This window comes from Oryzias latipes, chromosome 2 (assembly GCF_002234675.1).
Source record: "Oryzias latipes chromosome 2, ASM223467v1".
Taxonomy (NCBI): domain Eukaryota; kingdom Metazoa; phylum Chordata; class Actinopteri; order Beloniformes; family Adrianichthyidae; genus Oryzias; species Oryzias latipes.
The window spans coordinates 10,881,268-10,898,429 of record NC_019860.2 but is presented as its reverse complement, the minus strand read 5'-3'; the positions used below and the strand labels follow the sequence as shown (position 1 = coordinate 10,898,429).

Sequence of the window (17,162 nt, the reverse complement as noted above, 5' to 3'; positions counted from 1 at the left end):
AGTTTTAAAGTGTTTTTCTTCAAAATAATTTCTTCAAAGATTTTGTTGAACTGGTGTCACAAGTCTTCAAGTTCAAAAAATGTAAACCCAGCAGGGGCTATGATCTGGGATGACATCAATATCAGGCTGTACATTGGAAGTCATCGTAGAGTTTTAAAAGATGTAAAATTGGATTCTGTAGTAATTTTGTGTTCAAACCAAAATGGTTCTGGACCGGACCCAGAGCATCAGACATATTCACATTATTCATTTACGACACATTGAAAAGACCCACTCTGATAAAAAAAATGGGTTTTCTGTTTTTTCACATGTTCTTGTGGCATTTTACTGACGATGGAGGACAAATATACAAAGAACATGAAAGTAAGAAATTGCATTTCTGAATATTTCTTTATTCAAATCGTAATGAAGCATAATCAGATTTTAAAAATGCTGTTGGAAAAAGGCTGTAAGTGTGACGCAGAAGCTACAATGGTGGTCCACAAGCTCCCTGTACCCCTTCATAGTAAATGGTAAATGGTGTATACTTATATAGGGCCTTTCTTCCTACAAGGACAAAGCGCTTAACAGTCACAGACCCATTCACCCAGTCACACACACATATTCATAGTGATGCATCCACTTGTAGACAATTAGATCCATGTACGTCTTTATTATCCTCATCTGAGCTGGAATCATAATCAAGACTGTTCAGCTGGATAGCTTCAGTAGTGCTTGACATTTTTGTTGCACCGGTAATGTTAGGTTGGGGTTGTGAGGGGCTGTTGCTAGTGGGACAGGCCATAAACAGACAAGATGACGGGTTGCTCCTCATTAACAGTCCCGCCCACAATTCATAGGTGAATTTCAAAAGGACTTCTACTGCTATGTCCTAAACTAGGTCCTAGTAAACGATGGGTGTTTTCATTTTGGCTAAAAACGGCATCATCTTAATCATAATCTAGTTCAAAAGATGATGTGAGTGAGACTTTAAAGCTTCATCAATAGGTTTTATTTTAGGTTTTGTCTTTGCTCTAAAGATCCAAAAAACGAAGCTGTTTGAATAGGTGAGTCACCACATTTTTCTGAAGATTTTGGAATTTATTTCCCCACTTTGCAAATGAAACATTCTTTTCTAAAGTTTTGTTGATTAGTCTTTTATGTTCTATATAAATGTTAAACAGAAAAGCTGAACAGACTTTTTTTCTGTTAAATTTAAAGGGTTTTCTTTTTTTCTCCTTATATCCACTTTTTTGGGGGGGTAAAAATAAAACAAGCTTATACTTTGAAGTACAGTTGTGTCTCTTTGTGTGTGTGCTGCTCCTGGCAATCCATTTAAAGCTTTTCACAGCCTTAAATGCAGCTCGAGAAATCCTGGCCTGTTAGAGGAGCTGCCAGCAGAGCTCATTGTCATGGCGACGGTCTGCCTGACAGCTGTCAGTCTCCGTGTGTGTTCCTGAGGACGTCAGGCTGCCACTTACAGTCTCACTCTCACATACAGACATGTGCGCATGGAAATCAACACTTTGCCGGTGGATCAATGTGTGGTAAAACTTGGGCCCCTTTGTGCAGCTCCATCAGAAGGTCCTCTGGGCCCCAGGGGTGGAGCTGCATGTGTGGGCCCTCACACTGACCTGTGCTGATGCCCGAGTTGGCGATGACGGTGGCGTCGGCCCACTGGTCGGCGCTCGACACGGAGAAAGAGCGCTGGTGCATGCCCTCCAAGCCGCAGGTGCTGAAGGACACGAGGCTGACGCCGCTCGGCATCTGAGACACAGACGAGCTGCTGGACACCGAACCTGCGGAGGTGACAGGGGGTCAATCACAGGAGGAGAACACCTTTTTACTGCACCTTTCCTCTCCTGAGGTTGGGCTCTGAGCGTCACCTTCCTCCACCTCTGGGCTGGCGGGGGCAGCGGCGATCGGCCACTCTCATCCCCGCCGGCTTAAATCAAAGTGCTGCAGCGCCGGCCCGCATGCCCCGCCCCTCCCCCCACCTCTCATTACAGCTCGTTTGCGGTTCTGCTGGCTGAGCGGAGCTCCGCTCTGATTGCATTAATATTCATGACAGTAATTAGTGAACGGAGCACGGCTCACTGAATATTCATGCTCTGAGCTCCGGCCCGCTGATGTGATTTAGGTCCTCATGCTTTTGTTTTACGACGCCTCCTTCAGGTGAGGGGACGCGCTCACACAGCTTCAAGGATGAGGCCCTGTTTATGATGGCGCCCCTCTACCACACTTGTGTTACAGATCAACACAAACAAGCAGCGATTCACTTCAGAAACAACAGGAACTTCATTTGAATTATTCTTTACCATTTACTCTCCATTCTTGTCAATGTCTTTTAGGATTGTGCTCATATTTGTAGAGGATTACAGTCCAATCTTTTTATATTAACTAAGTTCTCTCATCCTCCTAAAGTTGTGATATTAATAAAAATCCTAATAAACTTTATTAGTAAAGCACCTTTCAAGATCAAAATCACAAAGTGCTTCACAGTAAAACAAAGAATATAAAAAAGCAATTTCAAAAAGATCTGTTTTTAGGTGCTTTTTAAAAGAAAACACAGAGTCTGCAGATCTGAGGCTGAGAGAGAGGGAGTTCCAGAGGGATGGAGCCACTGCTGCAAAGGCTCTTTCACCTTTAGTTTTTAACCGGGTTCTCTGTACAACCAGCAGACCCTGGTCGCATAATCACAGGGACCTGCTGCAGGTTAGGATGTCTGATGTGGGGTTAAAGGGTCAGCTGTTTTTTTGGGCGGGGTCACTGACCTGGAGCCTGGCCCAGCTGTAGGCCGCTCATCTCCTTGCTCAGGCCGTTGGCATTTGGGCTCGGCCCGGCAGCGGAGGTGGAGATGGCGCGCGGCGGCCTCTTTCCTGGTACTTTCACCGTCGTCCGGAGCAGGTTGATCTCCTTCCCGTGGACGTTCTGCATGTAGTCCTTAAACGAAATAAAATAAATACGTTTAGTTCTTTACGAAGCAGCTTCTTTGTATACCCTTCATATTCCGCTGAACTGAACTAAAATTAAGTGAGTCCTGTTTTTTCTGTTTTATTTCAAACTTTCTCCTTTCAAAGCTTTAAGAAACTGGAGAAAGCCAGGACCCTGTTCAAAAAAAAAAATCAGTGGAAATCAGTGTTTTGTTTGGAGATCTTCTCAATTTGAGTGGCTTATTAGGAAGAAAATTCTCTAAATCTCTTCAACAAACAAAGCAAACAAAGCCAAGATAATCCCTGAAGGAGCTCTAAAGAGAGCAGACACTGGGCTCTGATTGGCTCTGTCTGTTCACCAACACGCCCGAGACAGCGCCGGCCGCTGTCAGAGGCCACCCCCCTCTGCGTTGAGGGCCCTTTGGTTTGGATCAGATGTTTGAATAAAGAGAGAGTTAACAACGAGCTAAAGGAGATTGTTAAATCCACCAGAGAGCTACAGGTGACTTCAGAGGAGCACAGCATCATGGGAGGTCGACCTCCCCTTCTGCACAGAGGAGATGACCCCGCCGGGTTGGATTAGAGCAGCAACACGAGAAACTTCCCTCTGCTGCTTCAATATATCCAAAAGGAAGAGTTTCAAAGGCAGACGCTGAGATAAAAAGCCTTTTGTTTTGTAGTTGGAGTCGTTTGGCCTGGATCCTGCTTGGTCAAAAGTGATGCAACTGGCGCTATAACGTGTATCCGAGTACTCTGATATAATATTTGTGACGTCCAAGACTAATGATCCACAATCTTTATAAATATAATAGAGTGTAGTAAAAATGGCATTAATTCTTATCCAAATACAATAAAAATAATTTTAACGTAAAATGTAATGCAAAAATAATTTTTACAGAGTTTCTGATAAAATTGAGTATGAATATCTGTGATGTCACGGATTGTTAAATTGCGATCTTTGTAAATGTTGTAGGATATAGTAAATAGGGCTGTTGCGAGACTCTGAAATACTAAAGATTTCCACGATCTGCTCTACAGAAAATTGAGGATGAATATTTCTCGTGCCCAAAATCACTGATTTGTAATTTTTATAATTATAGTAGAGAATAGTAACTGCAAGAAGTAGTCGAGTACAGATAAATCAAGTCAAAATATTGGTTCCGTCCAGTATTAAAAATTTGCAATCTTCATAAATATAGTAGAAAATAGTAAACTGGCCTTTCACGGCTGTCCACATACTTGATATATGCGACATGTTCCAGAAAAGCAGAATACAAATATTTCCGACGTCTGAGATTGCTGATTTGCGAACTTTATTAAAATAGTAAAGGATAGTAAATAGTGCTGTAACGAGTCTCCAAAGACGTGGATATCCACGATCTGTTTCAGAAAATCCAGTACAGATAATTGTGCCGTTCGTGATTGCTGATTCGTGATCTTTATTATAGTACAGTATAGTAAAAATATATTTCTGGCACTGTCGTAATTCTAAAATTGCACAATAATGTTGTTTCATCTATTAACTAAACAAACTGTATGTACTACTGTCACCGGAAGTAAATAAATCTTTAAAAAATTTGGACATTCTTCATTACAGTTTATATTTGTACACTTGTATATACTGATTATTTATTATATATTATTATTATTATACATCGTTCTTCCTTGCTATTCTTGCACTGAAATGGTGATGGTTCAATGTTATTGTACAATTGACAATGACAATAAAGCAAATCTAATCTAATCTAATCTAATCTAATCTAAATTCTGAAATTCTGTCCTGTAATTGTACTCAGCAAAACTTTGAAGATGGAAAAACTGTGGAGAACATTTCCAGGATTTGTTGTTGAATGATCCAAAAACAACAGCGATGTTTATGTTTGTGTCTGACATTAACCCCGACGTTGACAGAAAAACTTTTGCTATTGTTTCGAGTGACAAATAGCACGTCTGTCTAAATGTCTGTGCTTTTATCTGTTTTGTTGAGTATAAATGATGGTGTTAAAAGACATCCAGTAAAAAGACACACATATACGGTAGTAACCATTCTAGCATTGAATCATAACAATACTTTTTTGATCGATTCGTGGATTAAATTGGATCACCACCTAGACAATGATTCACAGCCTTAATTGCAATACGGAAGTTGCAAGGTTGCAGTGATGCTCCAAAAGCAATGCAAGTAAAAGGACAAAATGTTCTTCAAAGAAACCTAGAATCAGATCAAAAACTCACTTTGGTTAAGGAACACATGCATCTTTTTGAATGATGCTTGTGTGTTCATAACCCAGGAGATCTGCTTTTCAACCCAGGTCGGAAACTCTAAACAACAACGACCAGCTAGCTCTAATCCAGGCTCAGACAAAGCCCCAGTTTTGCTTGATAGAAGCTAAAATGAGCTTCCTGTTCAACAAATTTGCTGACGAACCCGTCCTTAAAGGATTAGAACCTGCAGGAACAATGACAGGCCTTGCTGTTTAAAGCTTCGCAGAAACACCACAAACTACTTCAGAGAGAACATGAAAGATGAAAGTGTTGATATGAATTCATCTCCACTATTCCGTTGGTCTCCTGGCGACAGGATCAGACTGGCATCCAACAGAAACGTAAACACTTCGAGATGATCTGCGACCGATGAAAACCCTGTATCATTTCTGGAAACACACTCGCTTTGAAATCACAAAGCTGCACAGGAGTCGCACAAAACACAACACAACACACACACTCGCAGTCTGCCAGCGTGGCCGCCTCCTCCTGGCAGCTCGCCTGACAAAAGGCCAATTCAAAGCCAAGTGCTCTCGACGGCGTCTTAACAAGCCACTGGAGAGCCCTCGAGCCAGGGGCCCGCTGGGTAAATGCTGCGCGCACACGCTCACAGGCACACAGACACACACTCTCCTTCAACAGATTGACCACAGTAATTGAGTCTCCATTTGCATCTGAGAGCTTTCATCATCAGCCCGACCGTCCGTGCCGAGCAGAAGCGTACAGGACGGATGTATTGACCAAACACGCTGACAGAAGGTGGTGAGGTCTGTGTGTGTGTGTGTGTGTGTGTGTTTGTCAGACAGAAAAACATCCGCACCGCCTGAGTGTGTTAAAAAGCGTTTCAGTATAAATGGAGGCATAAACAGTGATCGCGGAGTGAAAAATGCAACAAGGACAGAGCTCCGATTCTGCTGACATGCAGGGTAACATGAATCCATAAAGAGAGCGCTGCTCCGAGACCAGATCGATGCGCCACGACACGCCAGCGAATGAAGGACGAGAAGAAGAAAACATTTGAAAAAAGCAGCAGTTGAAGTGAAGCTCAGAAACCCGTAAAACAGCAAACACCGATCAGTTTAGCAGACATTTAATACCAGTAAAAAGTCAAACTAACAATTGTAGGATCAGCCTTAAACCAGGTAGGAACCAGCCTAATACCATTCCAATGTTAGTCAAAACACACTTAATAAAAGCTGTACAGTGATCCCTCGCTATAACGTGGTTTACTTTTCACGGTTTTGCATCGTGCATTGTGTTCTGCATTCTGATTGGCTAAAGAGTCACTCGGCTTCTTCTCTACCTGTGCGTCAATAACGTTGCAGTTTAATATGTACACATAAGTAAATCAGCTTGCCAAATTTACAACACGTACGTGCAAATTCTCTTGCAATTTTGAGTTTCTCTAAAACCCATAGAAAAAGAGTGACAACAACTGCCTATCACTGTGTTCTTCTCCCGAACAAACACAGCTGCACCGCGGGCTTCAAAAGAAGAAAACGCTGCAGAGCGGAGTCAGGATGCAGCGGCTCAGTCTGAAGAGCAGTGAAATACACCTGAGTCACTATTTGTCCGACTGTACTTTGTATTTTATTCATAATCATTTTAAATTTTCTCCCGTTTAATCCAAAACTCGGGTCGCGGTGGGCGGGGCTAATCTCCGCGATTTGAAGCCTTCTGTTCACATTGATGATTAAAATTATTATTTGACAGTACAGAACAGTTATTTGTTGAAAAAAAGTTTCTAAAGTACTTTTATTTGTGAAATAAATGCTTGAGCCTTTAAAATGGTTTTTTTCTTTCTTTTCAATGTATAATAGAGGATTTAATTGTATGATAATTGTAAAAAAAAAAAATTAGAGGTTTCTACTTCACGGATTTTGCCTATCACGGGTTCTTTTTGGAACGTAACCCCCGCGAAAAACAAGGGTTTACTGTACCTAAAAATTTGAGGTGTACAGTGTTTCCGCGCTATATTGTAGTTCCTCTTTCAAGGTGTCGCTGTTTCGTGGATTTTTTTCAGTGCAATTTTACATGTTCTTTCTTTTTTTACAGTGTACTGTGTTCTGTGTTCTGTCTCCCGATTGGCTGTAGACCTTGGCAATCCTTTGTCATGGATTTTCTTTTTGGTGAACCAGCACTAATTTAATTAAATTCTAACTTAGGGTTATTTCAGCTTTTCAATGTTGGAAAACCTCCCAAAAGATACTGGATTATGTTTAAATGGCCGTTACAAAAAGAAAAAATCTGACAACTCAAGAAATCCGCTAATAATCAGATATTTTATGTGCCTGTAAATGAGGGGACAGTAACACCAGTCAAAATGTTATTTTGGTGAAATAATTATGTCCGTCTAACCCACATATGTCAAACTCAAGGCCCGGGGGCCAAATGTGGCCCTCCATGTCATTTTATGTGGCCCCCGAGAGCATAAAAGTTTTTGATTTCTTAAAATAAAAATTGGTGTGTATTTATTCATATCTAAGGGGAATCTGCCTTGAAATATTGGATTGGTCAACTATACATTAGGACTTAAACACTGTCCATATAACTAACCTGACAGAATCTAATTTAAAAGGATTTATGCTAGAGTAACAAGCAAACATATGTTTTCCATGCAACTGTAATTGTCACTTTCAAAAGTTATAATAAATAAATAAATTAGTTGTTTAACATTAAGGAGTAGTTACATGTATGTTTCATTACATTTAGTAACATATATAAGATATATCCGGCCCTTTGAGGACAGCCGCTATACTGATGTGGCCCTCGGTGGAAATGAGTTTGACACCCCTGGTCTAACCCAATGACCATATATGGGAACTGGACCGAGTGAGTGTGAGGTCACCCATAGAAAAAGGTTAACTTCCGACTCCAACCAATCAGTCGCCATTTTATTTAGGATATGTACGCCGGCATGTCGGAGCCAGGCAATATCAGTAAGCAATTATTGGTCCAAGTTAGTCTGAGTCTACGTTTCTATGGCAACCACTCTGGACTGGAAATCCACACCCCTACCACTTGAAAGCGGTCTTCGCCTTGAGACCACATTAAGGCTTCTGACTGGTCAGTTTATAACTTTAATAACTTGCATTAAAAAAAGATATATGAAAAAAATATCAAGAACATGTTAAAAAAGGTATCAGAGCAAAATTGGTTATTCTGACTAATACAATGACTGCGTAATAGCTGCTCATTTCTCTATTAACGTTTTGGTTTCTTGGAACCAGCAGGTACTTCTTGTTGGGAACACCGGGGGGAGAAGTCACTCAGTCCAGTTCTCACGTACAGTCAACTGTCTTAGCACAGAGATAATACATCTAGCATAAATATAATATCAGGTTATCAAAACCCCCAAATAAATCCAGAGTTTTAGCAAACCATGGGATTTAATCCCAGTCCAAAACACTCCAAAAGCCCCAAACTGATTTGCCAGAGACCAAAAATAAAAGTTTGAGAAAAGGATTTTTTTCTTAAATTCTAAAAAGAAAAAAGGTTTTGTGTAAAATATTGGAGTAAAAAACTAAGCGTTGGACCTTTTGAAAACAGGCTATATGACCAAAAAAACGTGTTTTCCTTCAGTCAGTCATCAGCTGCCAGGCTTCTAGCTCTCTTCATGTTCTCAGTCACCGTGATGATTAAATGGCTTCAAGTCCTGCAGAAACATCCCTTGTTTGTTCTTCAGGATGCTCTCAGACTCTCCAGGATGACAGGCGGTTCATTCCTCGCAGCTTTTTTTGGCTCCGTCTTCTCCTCTATAGACGAGACTTTTCGTGCCAATTAGGTGGCATCCATTGCCATCCACTTAATTAGCGGCATTAATGTGATTTCTTTGCACATAGTCGGGCAATTAGCGGCACTGATTGAGTTTCATTCGATTAGCCTCTGCAAACATGCTAATTGACGGCAAAGTGCAGATGCAAGGCGCTCAGGAAAACCTGGCATTTCTGCGCTGCAGGGGCTTTGAGTGTGTGTCTGTTTGTTCACCAGTGTGTGTTGATGTGTTAACTGATGAGTTTAAACACTAATTTACTGCATCAGCTCCTCTAATCGCTGATGGACGCTCGCAGTGTGCTCAAGTGTGGCAAGAAACTCCATGGGGAGTCAAACCTTCAACCCGCAGCTGCAAGTGGTGCCTTGCTCAAACACCCTCTGATCTACCACCTTGAAAAATATAGTTTGTGTAGTTTTTGGTGTCAGTTTTCTTTGTACTTTAATGTTTAACTGGACTCCTGATGGAAAAACTAAAAATTCAAATGTTCAAGTCTTCAAGTTGCTTTTTTCCAGCTGTTTTGACGAGAAAATATAGCAAAGTCAGACCTTCTAATTGTGAGGTGACAGTGTTATCCACTAAGCCACCATAACAACAAAAACATACATAAAGTAAAAAAAAGTCCTTTTCAAAACAATTAAAAAAACTATAAATAAAGAATCCTTTTAAAATTATGAGTAATAAAACATTTCAATTTCCCTAAATCAAGCAAGTCCATTTCCTAAAACAAAAGCAGGCATCTTCATAAAGAAGACTATATATTATTTTTTTTATTATTTATTCGTTTTTTCTTTTATTAGAGATATTGCTTAAAATAAGATATTTTCATGATCATATGGCTCAGCAAGATCTTCAAGATTTATTGTCCTAAAAAAAGTTGTTCCATCTTACTGAAAGTTACTGCACTGAGATTTTTAAACGAGAAAATTACCAAGTAATCGAGATTTTGTGTTTTTTGCAGTGCAATTAGACTCCTAAATGCACTGCAACCCGTTACTCTTTCAATTTCCTTATCAGATATAAAACTAGGCAAATAACATTGAGGTCTAAAACCCAAATCTGTACAAAAATTCTAAAAGCTTCATTCAAGAGAAACATTTCATCCGAGATTGTTTATCTTTTGTTTAAAGATGAGACCCAACAGAACGGGCAAAAAATTTAATTCCAAACATTAAAGTACGACACTGTAAAACCAAAAACAACAAAATCCAAAAAGAAAAGAAAAGAGCGGTAGGGAGGTCGACCCATGATCGTAAGATTGCAGGTTCGATTCCTGCCTTGCATACCCATGTGTCGAAGTGTCCTTGGGCAAGACACTGAACCCCACCTTGCCTCTGGTGGGAGGTTGGCGCCAGTGTTCGGCAGCAGGGCCTGTGACTGTAAAGCGCTTTGGGCCTTGTAGGTAGAAATAAAGCGCTATATAAGTATAAGTATATGCCATTTACCAAACTCAAGTCAAGAAGCAGATTCAAAACCACTTGATGCTCTAAGAACACAGTCATTTATAGTCATAGTTAACAGACGAATGAAAATTCAAAACCAGTTTAAAGGATAGAATAAAATACAAGTCTCAGTTAAACTATCAGCAGTCTCAATCACATGTCAAAACAGTCAAACGTTGAGTTTTTCAGCAGCTTCTGTAGGATGTTGAACAGTTTCTTCTCCAGAAACGATGAAGGAACTGACTTGAAGATGTTTCAGGACAGATTCTTCAAGTTCTACCATTTCCAAACACAGGAAACACAGCAACTTTCCGGAAAATGTGCCGTCCACTAGGGCTGCACGATATGATGAAAACTCGTGATTTGTGATATTAGTGATCAATGTTGCGATGACGATATAACTTACGATTTACGACTTACGATAAACAAATAGCAAAACAACCAAAAACATAATTTCTATTTTGCTGCAAATAAGTGTCAATTACACCTGAATTTCCCAAGTTGGGATCGATCAAGTATCTTTATCTTATCATAACTTAAACTATACTCCAAATGACCCTAGTCTACATAGGAGGGATCATCTAACAGAAAAGGGCTCCATCCGATTGGTCAACAATGTGAAGGGCTCCATCCTATTGGTCAAATGCATTAAGGGATTCATTTGATTCCTTAACTACTTAAAGCTGCCATAAGATTATTTTAGCACATTTTATTTATTTATTTGATATCGGGACACCAATAAATATGCGATTTATTGTGCAGGCCTATGACCAAATGAGCTGAAAACTGAAAAGAAGTGCAAAAAACACAATAAACAGTGTTTTTGCTGTATATTTTAAACCTTTCATAAGTAGTTCTTTGAACTCAATTCAACCAAGCTCAGCTACAGAATCCATTGGAATTACACTTATTGGGCAACTTTAGTTCATAAAGCGAGTTATTTCATGTTGCCAGTGACAGCTTCGGTGTTAAAGAGTTAAGCCAGTGCCAAAACCCTTTTGTTTGGATAAAACCAATAAAAGAATCAAAATTCTCAACAACAGAAATAAAGACCGAGTATTTTACGCATTCAAACCCACAGTGCTGTATAACCTTACACACACACACACACACACACACTGTGTGTGTGTGTGTGTGTGTGTGTGTAAGGTTATACAGCATGAGGGGCAGGAGACTTTAACCAAAAGGACAGGAAGCTGGAGCAATTACAGGAGACATTACAGCTGAAATTCACATCGTGAGTGTCGACGTGAGCAAACAGATGACAAGTCCTAATTAATATACAAGCCATCAACAGTCTGTGTCGGCGTGTCGGTGTGTACATGTGGATGCGTGCACTCACGCAGCAGATAGATGGAGGTCAGCGCAGGCGGACTGCAGTCTAACAAAGCGTTGGAGTCTGCAATGACTGTGTGCGTTTGTGCGTCTTACATGCAGGCTGGGGTGGTAGGTGAGAACTCCGTTGTCGCACAGCGTCACGTACTTCTTCTTCCACTCCTTGTTCAGGGATTTTCCGCTTCTCTTCAGCAGCATGCCCTGCAGGAAACAACAACAGCAACCTTAAGGCTGTGCGTGTCTTCTTTTCATCAGTAGCCTCAGCGGATCAAAAATCTGCACACAAATACTTTGTGTTCTGGTCCTTCGTCTAGGGGAAAAGAGGACAATTGGAGAGAGAATTGGTCAGGGGGATTGTTGGGAAGTTTCAAAGAGATTTCTAGCAAACTACTGTTATTGGGAAGCTGTAGTGTAGAGGTCGACTTTGGATCGGAAGATCGCAGGTTTGGTTCCTGCCTTGCCTTCCTGTGTGCCAAAATGTCTGTGATCCTAGTGGTAACACGTTGGCACCATTAACCATTACTAAAGCTACATACACAAATACAACTGCCATTGCGGGATGGGGAGGCATCTGCAGAATCTCCTTTTGGAAAATCAGGAAGCATGGTCATGAATGTAGACGGCATTCATGACCATGGGGTCAGTCAGGCGGTGATGACGCTATAACGAAAAATCGGGCAGTAACAGGGCGGTAGCAGATGCTCTGTGTAAATGTCCCCGGACGGCATATCAAGTGTCACCGGCCACCAGCTGCCCCGTAGACTGGCGGTATATAAAAGTACAACACACATCTTAATTTTTAGACAACATGCCTCCCAAGAAACCTAGCAAGGGCAAAGCCCCACCAGCCAAAACGAAGGTCCAACCAGTCCAACCACAGCAGGATTTGTATGCAGGACCCACAGTGGCCGGGATTGTAAAATAGACGTTTGGTCTACATCACTCATTGAGTGCCTGCGCTGTATGATGTCTAACAATCGGACGGTGCCAATGGGACGGCAGCAAGGGAGCAGAGGGGTGGCTGGAGGGTTGCTGCCAGGATTTTGGGGATCTTAGAGACTCTCCTTTCAGTAAAATATCGCGCTGCTACCTTCCTTCCATCCCGGTTGCCACTGGACTGCCATCGCTCAACCTCCAAATTGAGACAAGGAGGTCACTGACCAGTGTCAAAGAGTCGTCCGGTCACCGTTTACTTTGAACGTTTTCTTAAACCCTCTGTGGTCACCATGCAGCATGTAAAGATGTGACTGCTGCCTCCCAATTAACAAATGCTGTCACACAGACACCTGCCGAATTTGCTGAAAAATGTGCATTTAGGTTGCCGCGCTGTGGCTTTTTGTAATACGTGACCTATGCGACACAGTTGGTTGGCGCCAACTGTTCACAGAGTACTATTCAAGTATCATTTTTGGGGTTCAATTAGTGTGTAATATAGTACTATGGCAGTAAAAAGGACCATTATCAAAAATTACAACCTAAACATCAGATCCACAGTTGTTTACAAGTCTAGCATGATGGTCACACATCTACATCCGTGTCTCTGCTCCACACAGTGACTCACGATTTGTTATAATTGTGCAACTTCTGGACTCTGGAGTTAAATGACTATCAGAGTCTGTGGAGTGAAGATAATGAGCTAACAGCCAGAAAACACAGGAAGCTGCGCCCGCCTTCACCCAGAACAACATTTTAGCGTGCGCGTTTAAACGGCGGCTGAGACGGGACGATGGGAGGAAATCAGCACTTCTTTAATTGTCTAAGTCTTTATTTCTCTCTCCTACGCACATCAGCCGCGGCTCAGTGACTGCTTAGGACGCACGCCGCCCACACTTCTTCTGAGCTGCATTCATTAGGCGATAGGGAGAGTGCGGGAAGGTCAAACAGAAGGCGAGAGAGAGTGACGGAGAGAGGGAGAAAAGCAGAGGGGGGAGCAGATAAAACCGTCCACTGATTAGCAATTACAGGCGTGCTGCCACGCGTGTCACTTCACCGCAGCTCGGCAACATTAACACTCCGACACAGAGTATTAATAGAGTCCAGCCGTGAAGGGGGGGGGGGGGGGGGGGGGGGGGGGGGGGGGGGGGGGGTGAGGAGTGGGAGGGGGGCAGGGGGGGGATGGACAGTCTGGCTGATGGACAGAAGCTTGCTCTCCGCCACCCCGACCGCTCAGCTTTCATTAAGACGGTGGGTGGTGGTGGGACAGAGCGGCAGGCCTGGGGTGACCCCCGGCGCAGGCAGAGTCACCGTAATTAGCTGTGACATAACGCCACGGAGAAACGCTTCAGAGTGACGAAGAGACAAGACGAATGCAGGCGGCGGAGGGAAATGGACGAGATGGTGAGATGTGACAGAAATGAGACTAATTCATTACAGGAGGGCTGTGGTATCTTCAGCCAAAGTGTCGCCGGTGACGGTTGGTGACTTTAGAAGCTAAAGAAGGATGAGTACGGAGCGACAGCTCAGACAATAAAGAGCTTACCCTTGGTAAAAGATAAGCTTTCAATTTCATGTAACCAATGCAAACAAAACCAAAAATACACCTCGACCTACTCAGTGATCAACAGCAGAACCCAATACGTCCCAGCAATGGTAACGTTTCAAAAGATGCTGAAGCTTCCTACAATTTTACCAGATTTGAAACCATTCCTCTTATTTTACTGACAATCAATGAGCCACATGCACAAAAGTGTCAAGCAGACTGAAAAGAAAACCCTACAAGCCTAACAATCCCAATGTTTTAACGCCTTTAATACTGCAGATGTCGCCGGCAACACAGAATAACAAACACCTTTTTGAACCACTGGAACTCTTCTATTATTAAGTGATTAACATTGTTCCAACGGATTCTGATGTGAAGAAAAGCAGCTTTGCATCAGAGCTAGCTGGTTTACGTTGATTACGTGAACACTTCACTACTGTAAAGTGTAGCTTATGTGCCCAAAGTTGCTTTTCTCCACTTCAGAATCTCTTGGAATTGTGTTAACGCTTGATGAGTAATTCAAAAAGCAGTAAACACAGAGTTCCTAAGTTTCTTCAAGTTAAAATTAAGACTTTTAAAGACCTTTTTAAGGCCATGCATGTCGAAAGTTAAGACCAATTTCTTAGTCTACTTCCCATTTTATTAATTATTTCCCAATATATGATCAAAACTGTAGCTTATCTTGATTGTGGTCTGTGCCGTGATGCTTTAGAGCTCTTATTTCAAAATGGTGATGGGCATTTAGTGTATTAGTGCATAAAAATTAGTTTTCTCTAAGTTTATTTACATAGTTTGGTAAAAATAATCTTGGTCAAAATATTACATTTTTAATATGAAATATAAAATGGAGAAGTTTCAGGCAGAATACATTTTTAAGGGTTAGATATTGAAATCCAAGACTTTTTAAAAAGGTTTTTTAAGGTATTATTTCAAAATTTTTAAATTCAATGCTTTTAAGACATTTAAGAACTCGTAGGAACCCTGTAAACCCTAGCTAACCATAGACGCTAAACTTTCCTGAGAATTTCACGGACCGCAAACCTACCAAAGAACTGGACTGTCCTAACCTAACTGGGCCAAAGTGTTTATAGAAGCTGGAGAGTGGATGTTTCCACAGACGGGGAGTTTTCATTTTGACTGCTGTGTTTGGGAGGTGAAGCAGCGAGACGTGGCGGTGTGTGTGCGCGCGCTGCTGCAACAACAGAGCTTCCCCACGGTGCGTTAAACAGGACTTGACGAGCTTCCTGCTGCGGCGAAGTGAAAGCTGCCGGCAGCCGTGCAGCTGTCAGGCCAGCTGATCATCCATTACTGCCTGTTAGAGAGCGCTGAGCGGCGGCGTGCTTCCAGGCACTGAGAGGACGAGTGTTTAAACGAGTGGAGACTTTCCAGGTCAGTTTGGTCCTGAGCGACTCTGTTTCAATCAGTCAGCCAAAGCTCAAGACTAGCAGCCAGCAGAGGGAATGTTGCTCTGATAACAATCAAGAGGCCGGCCAAACATCAGTCTTCAATTAAAGAGACGCATCTGGTCATAAATGCTGATTTTCTTTTAGTTATTTTTGCGCGCAAATCTCAATAGAATGACTTAATAAAGTTGCATTTCATGTTGCTAAGTTGAGGAGGATCGACCTAAAACCTCTTCAGATTCAAGTAAATACGTTTCCTTGACCAAATAAAAACTGTTTTCCCTTCTGTTTTTTAATATTTCATACCCAAAAGAAAGCGGTATTGTGACTTTATCGTGTGATCCAGAACAAAACCAGAGTTTTCCCACTTTTTGTTCCAAACCTTCAAGACATCAATGGATTAATTTCAGCCATTCATTTTGTAGATGACAACAATCAGTTTGCATGAGAGGGAGACTAATTGAAACCCCTCGCGATGGCTAATATCTTCATTTTTCACCTCTGAGGGCTTTGTGACACATTTTTGTCTTATTTTACCTCTAGGAGGGGGCAGGGAGGGAGGGATGGGTGGCAGCCACAGCAGCTTACAAGGTCTCAGCACAGAAGAATGAACAAGAGACAAATGCGTCCTCAGATTTGCTTTGTGCCTCTGTGCTCGGGTACTTCTGCGCCCGGGTGAAGTATTGAGGGCTATAGCTGAGGAAAAGGTCGCTCGCTGCAGGCTGCAGGAGATGAAGTCATTTGTTAGGCATTCAAATCTGTCCGAAGGCATTTAAAGGTTTGGGGGTTCGAGTTGTGTGGGAAAGGGTGCTCCAAGACAGATATGCGTCCCTAAAAACACTCCCTCCTCTGTTGCACGGTGAAGTATCGCATGGTAGTGCTGAAGAAAAGGTCGCTGGCTTGGGGGAAGCTCAAAGATGAAGTCATTCGTTAAGGCAACGCATCAGAAAATGTTCACGAGCTCGATCCGGAGGCCTCTGATTAAACAGCTGTCACATATACTGCTCGTGGGCTGAAGATGGAATGGACGGAAATAGGAAAAGGTGTAACGGGACACACAAATTTAAGCCTCTGGTTGGAAGTTCAAGTGATGAAATGAACATTGGCCTCAATAAACCACTTCCATTGTCTGGATCTGTGGTGCCCCGGACAAATAAAGGAGGGTTCTTCAAGAGGCCGATGGCTGATAATCACCCAATTGAGCAGACAATGGATACTTCATGCACTTCCTAAAAGTCTGACGGCTGATTTTAGAGTAGATATCACCGGGAAAAAAATGGGGACGAACCCCCCCCAGACTTGAAGAGGTCTGCACCCCTTTTGTTCTTTCACGTCGTCTCAGAGCAGGAGGCGATACTCGAAGTATCACCTCCTGCTGACAGCAGAGGGGAAGAGTCCTCCTCTTTTGGAGTGGCCATCTGATCTGGCCTAAGCAGCCATCGAGGGTCATCCATCATCCTCTTCGACAGACGGGGTGTGCGCCAGGCTGATTGGGCTTCTCTGATCTCCAAAGAGGACGAGATAAGGGAAACGGTAGGAGCTGGCTGATCATTG

The 17,162-nt window shown here is 42.2% G+C and overlaps 1 protein-coding gene across 4 annotated transcripts in view; it reads right to left on the bottom strand.

Annotated features, from left to right (window-relative positions):
• LOC101165954 (arf-GAP with GTPase, ANK repeat and PH domain-containing protein 1) overlaps window positions 1-17,162 on the bottom strand; it is a 131,309-nt gene that overhangs the window by 38,826 nt on the left and 75,321 nt on the right. For all 4 annotated transcript variants that reach the window (XM_023964318.1, XM_023964321.1, XM_011482933.3 and 1 more), the window contains 3 exons: window positions 11,823-11,927; window positions 2,754-2,922; window positions 1,614-1,778 (listed from right to left, as the gene is read on the bottom strand). In XM_023964318.1, the coding sequence (XP_023820086.1) occupies window positions 1,614-1,778; window positions 2,754-2,922; window positions 11,823-11,927 (439 nt within the window). The remainder of the gene's footprint in view (window positions 1-1,613; window positions 1,779-2,753; window positions 2,923-11,822; window positions 11,928-17,162) is intronic.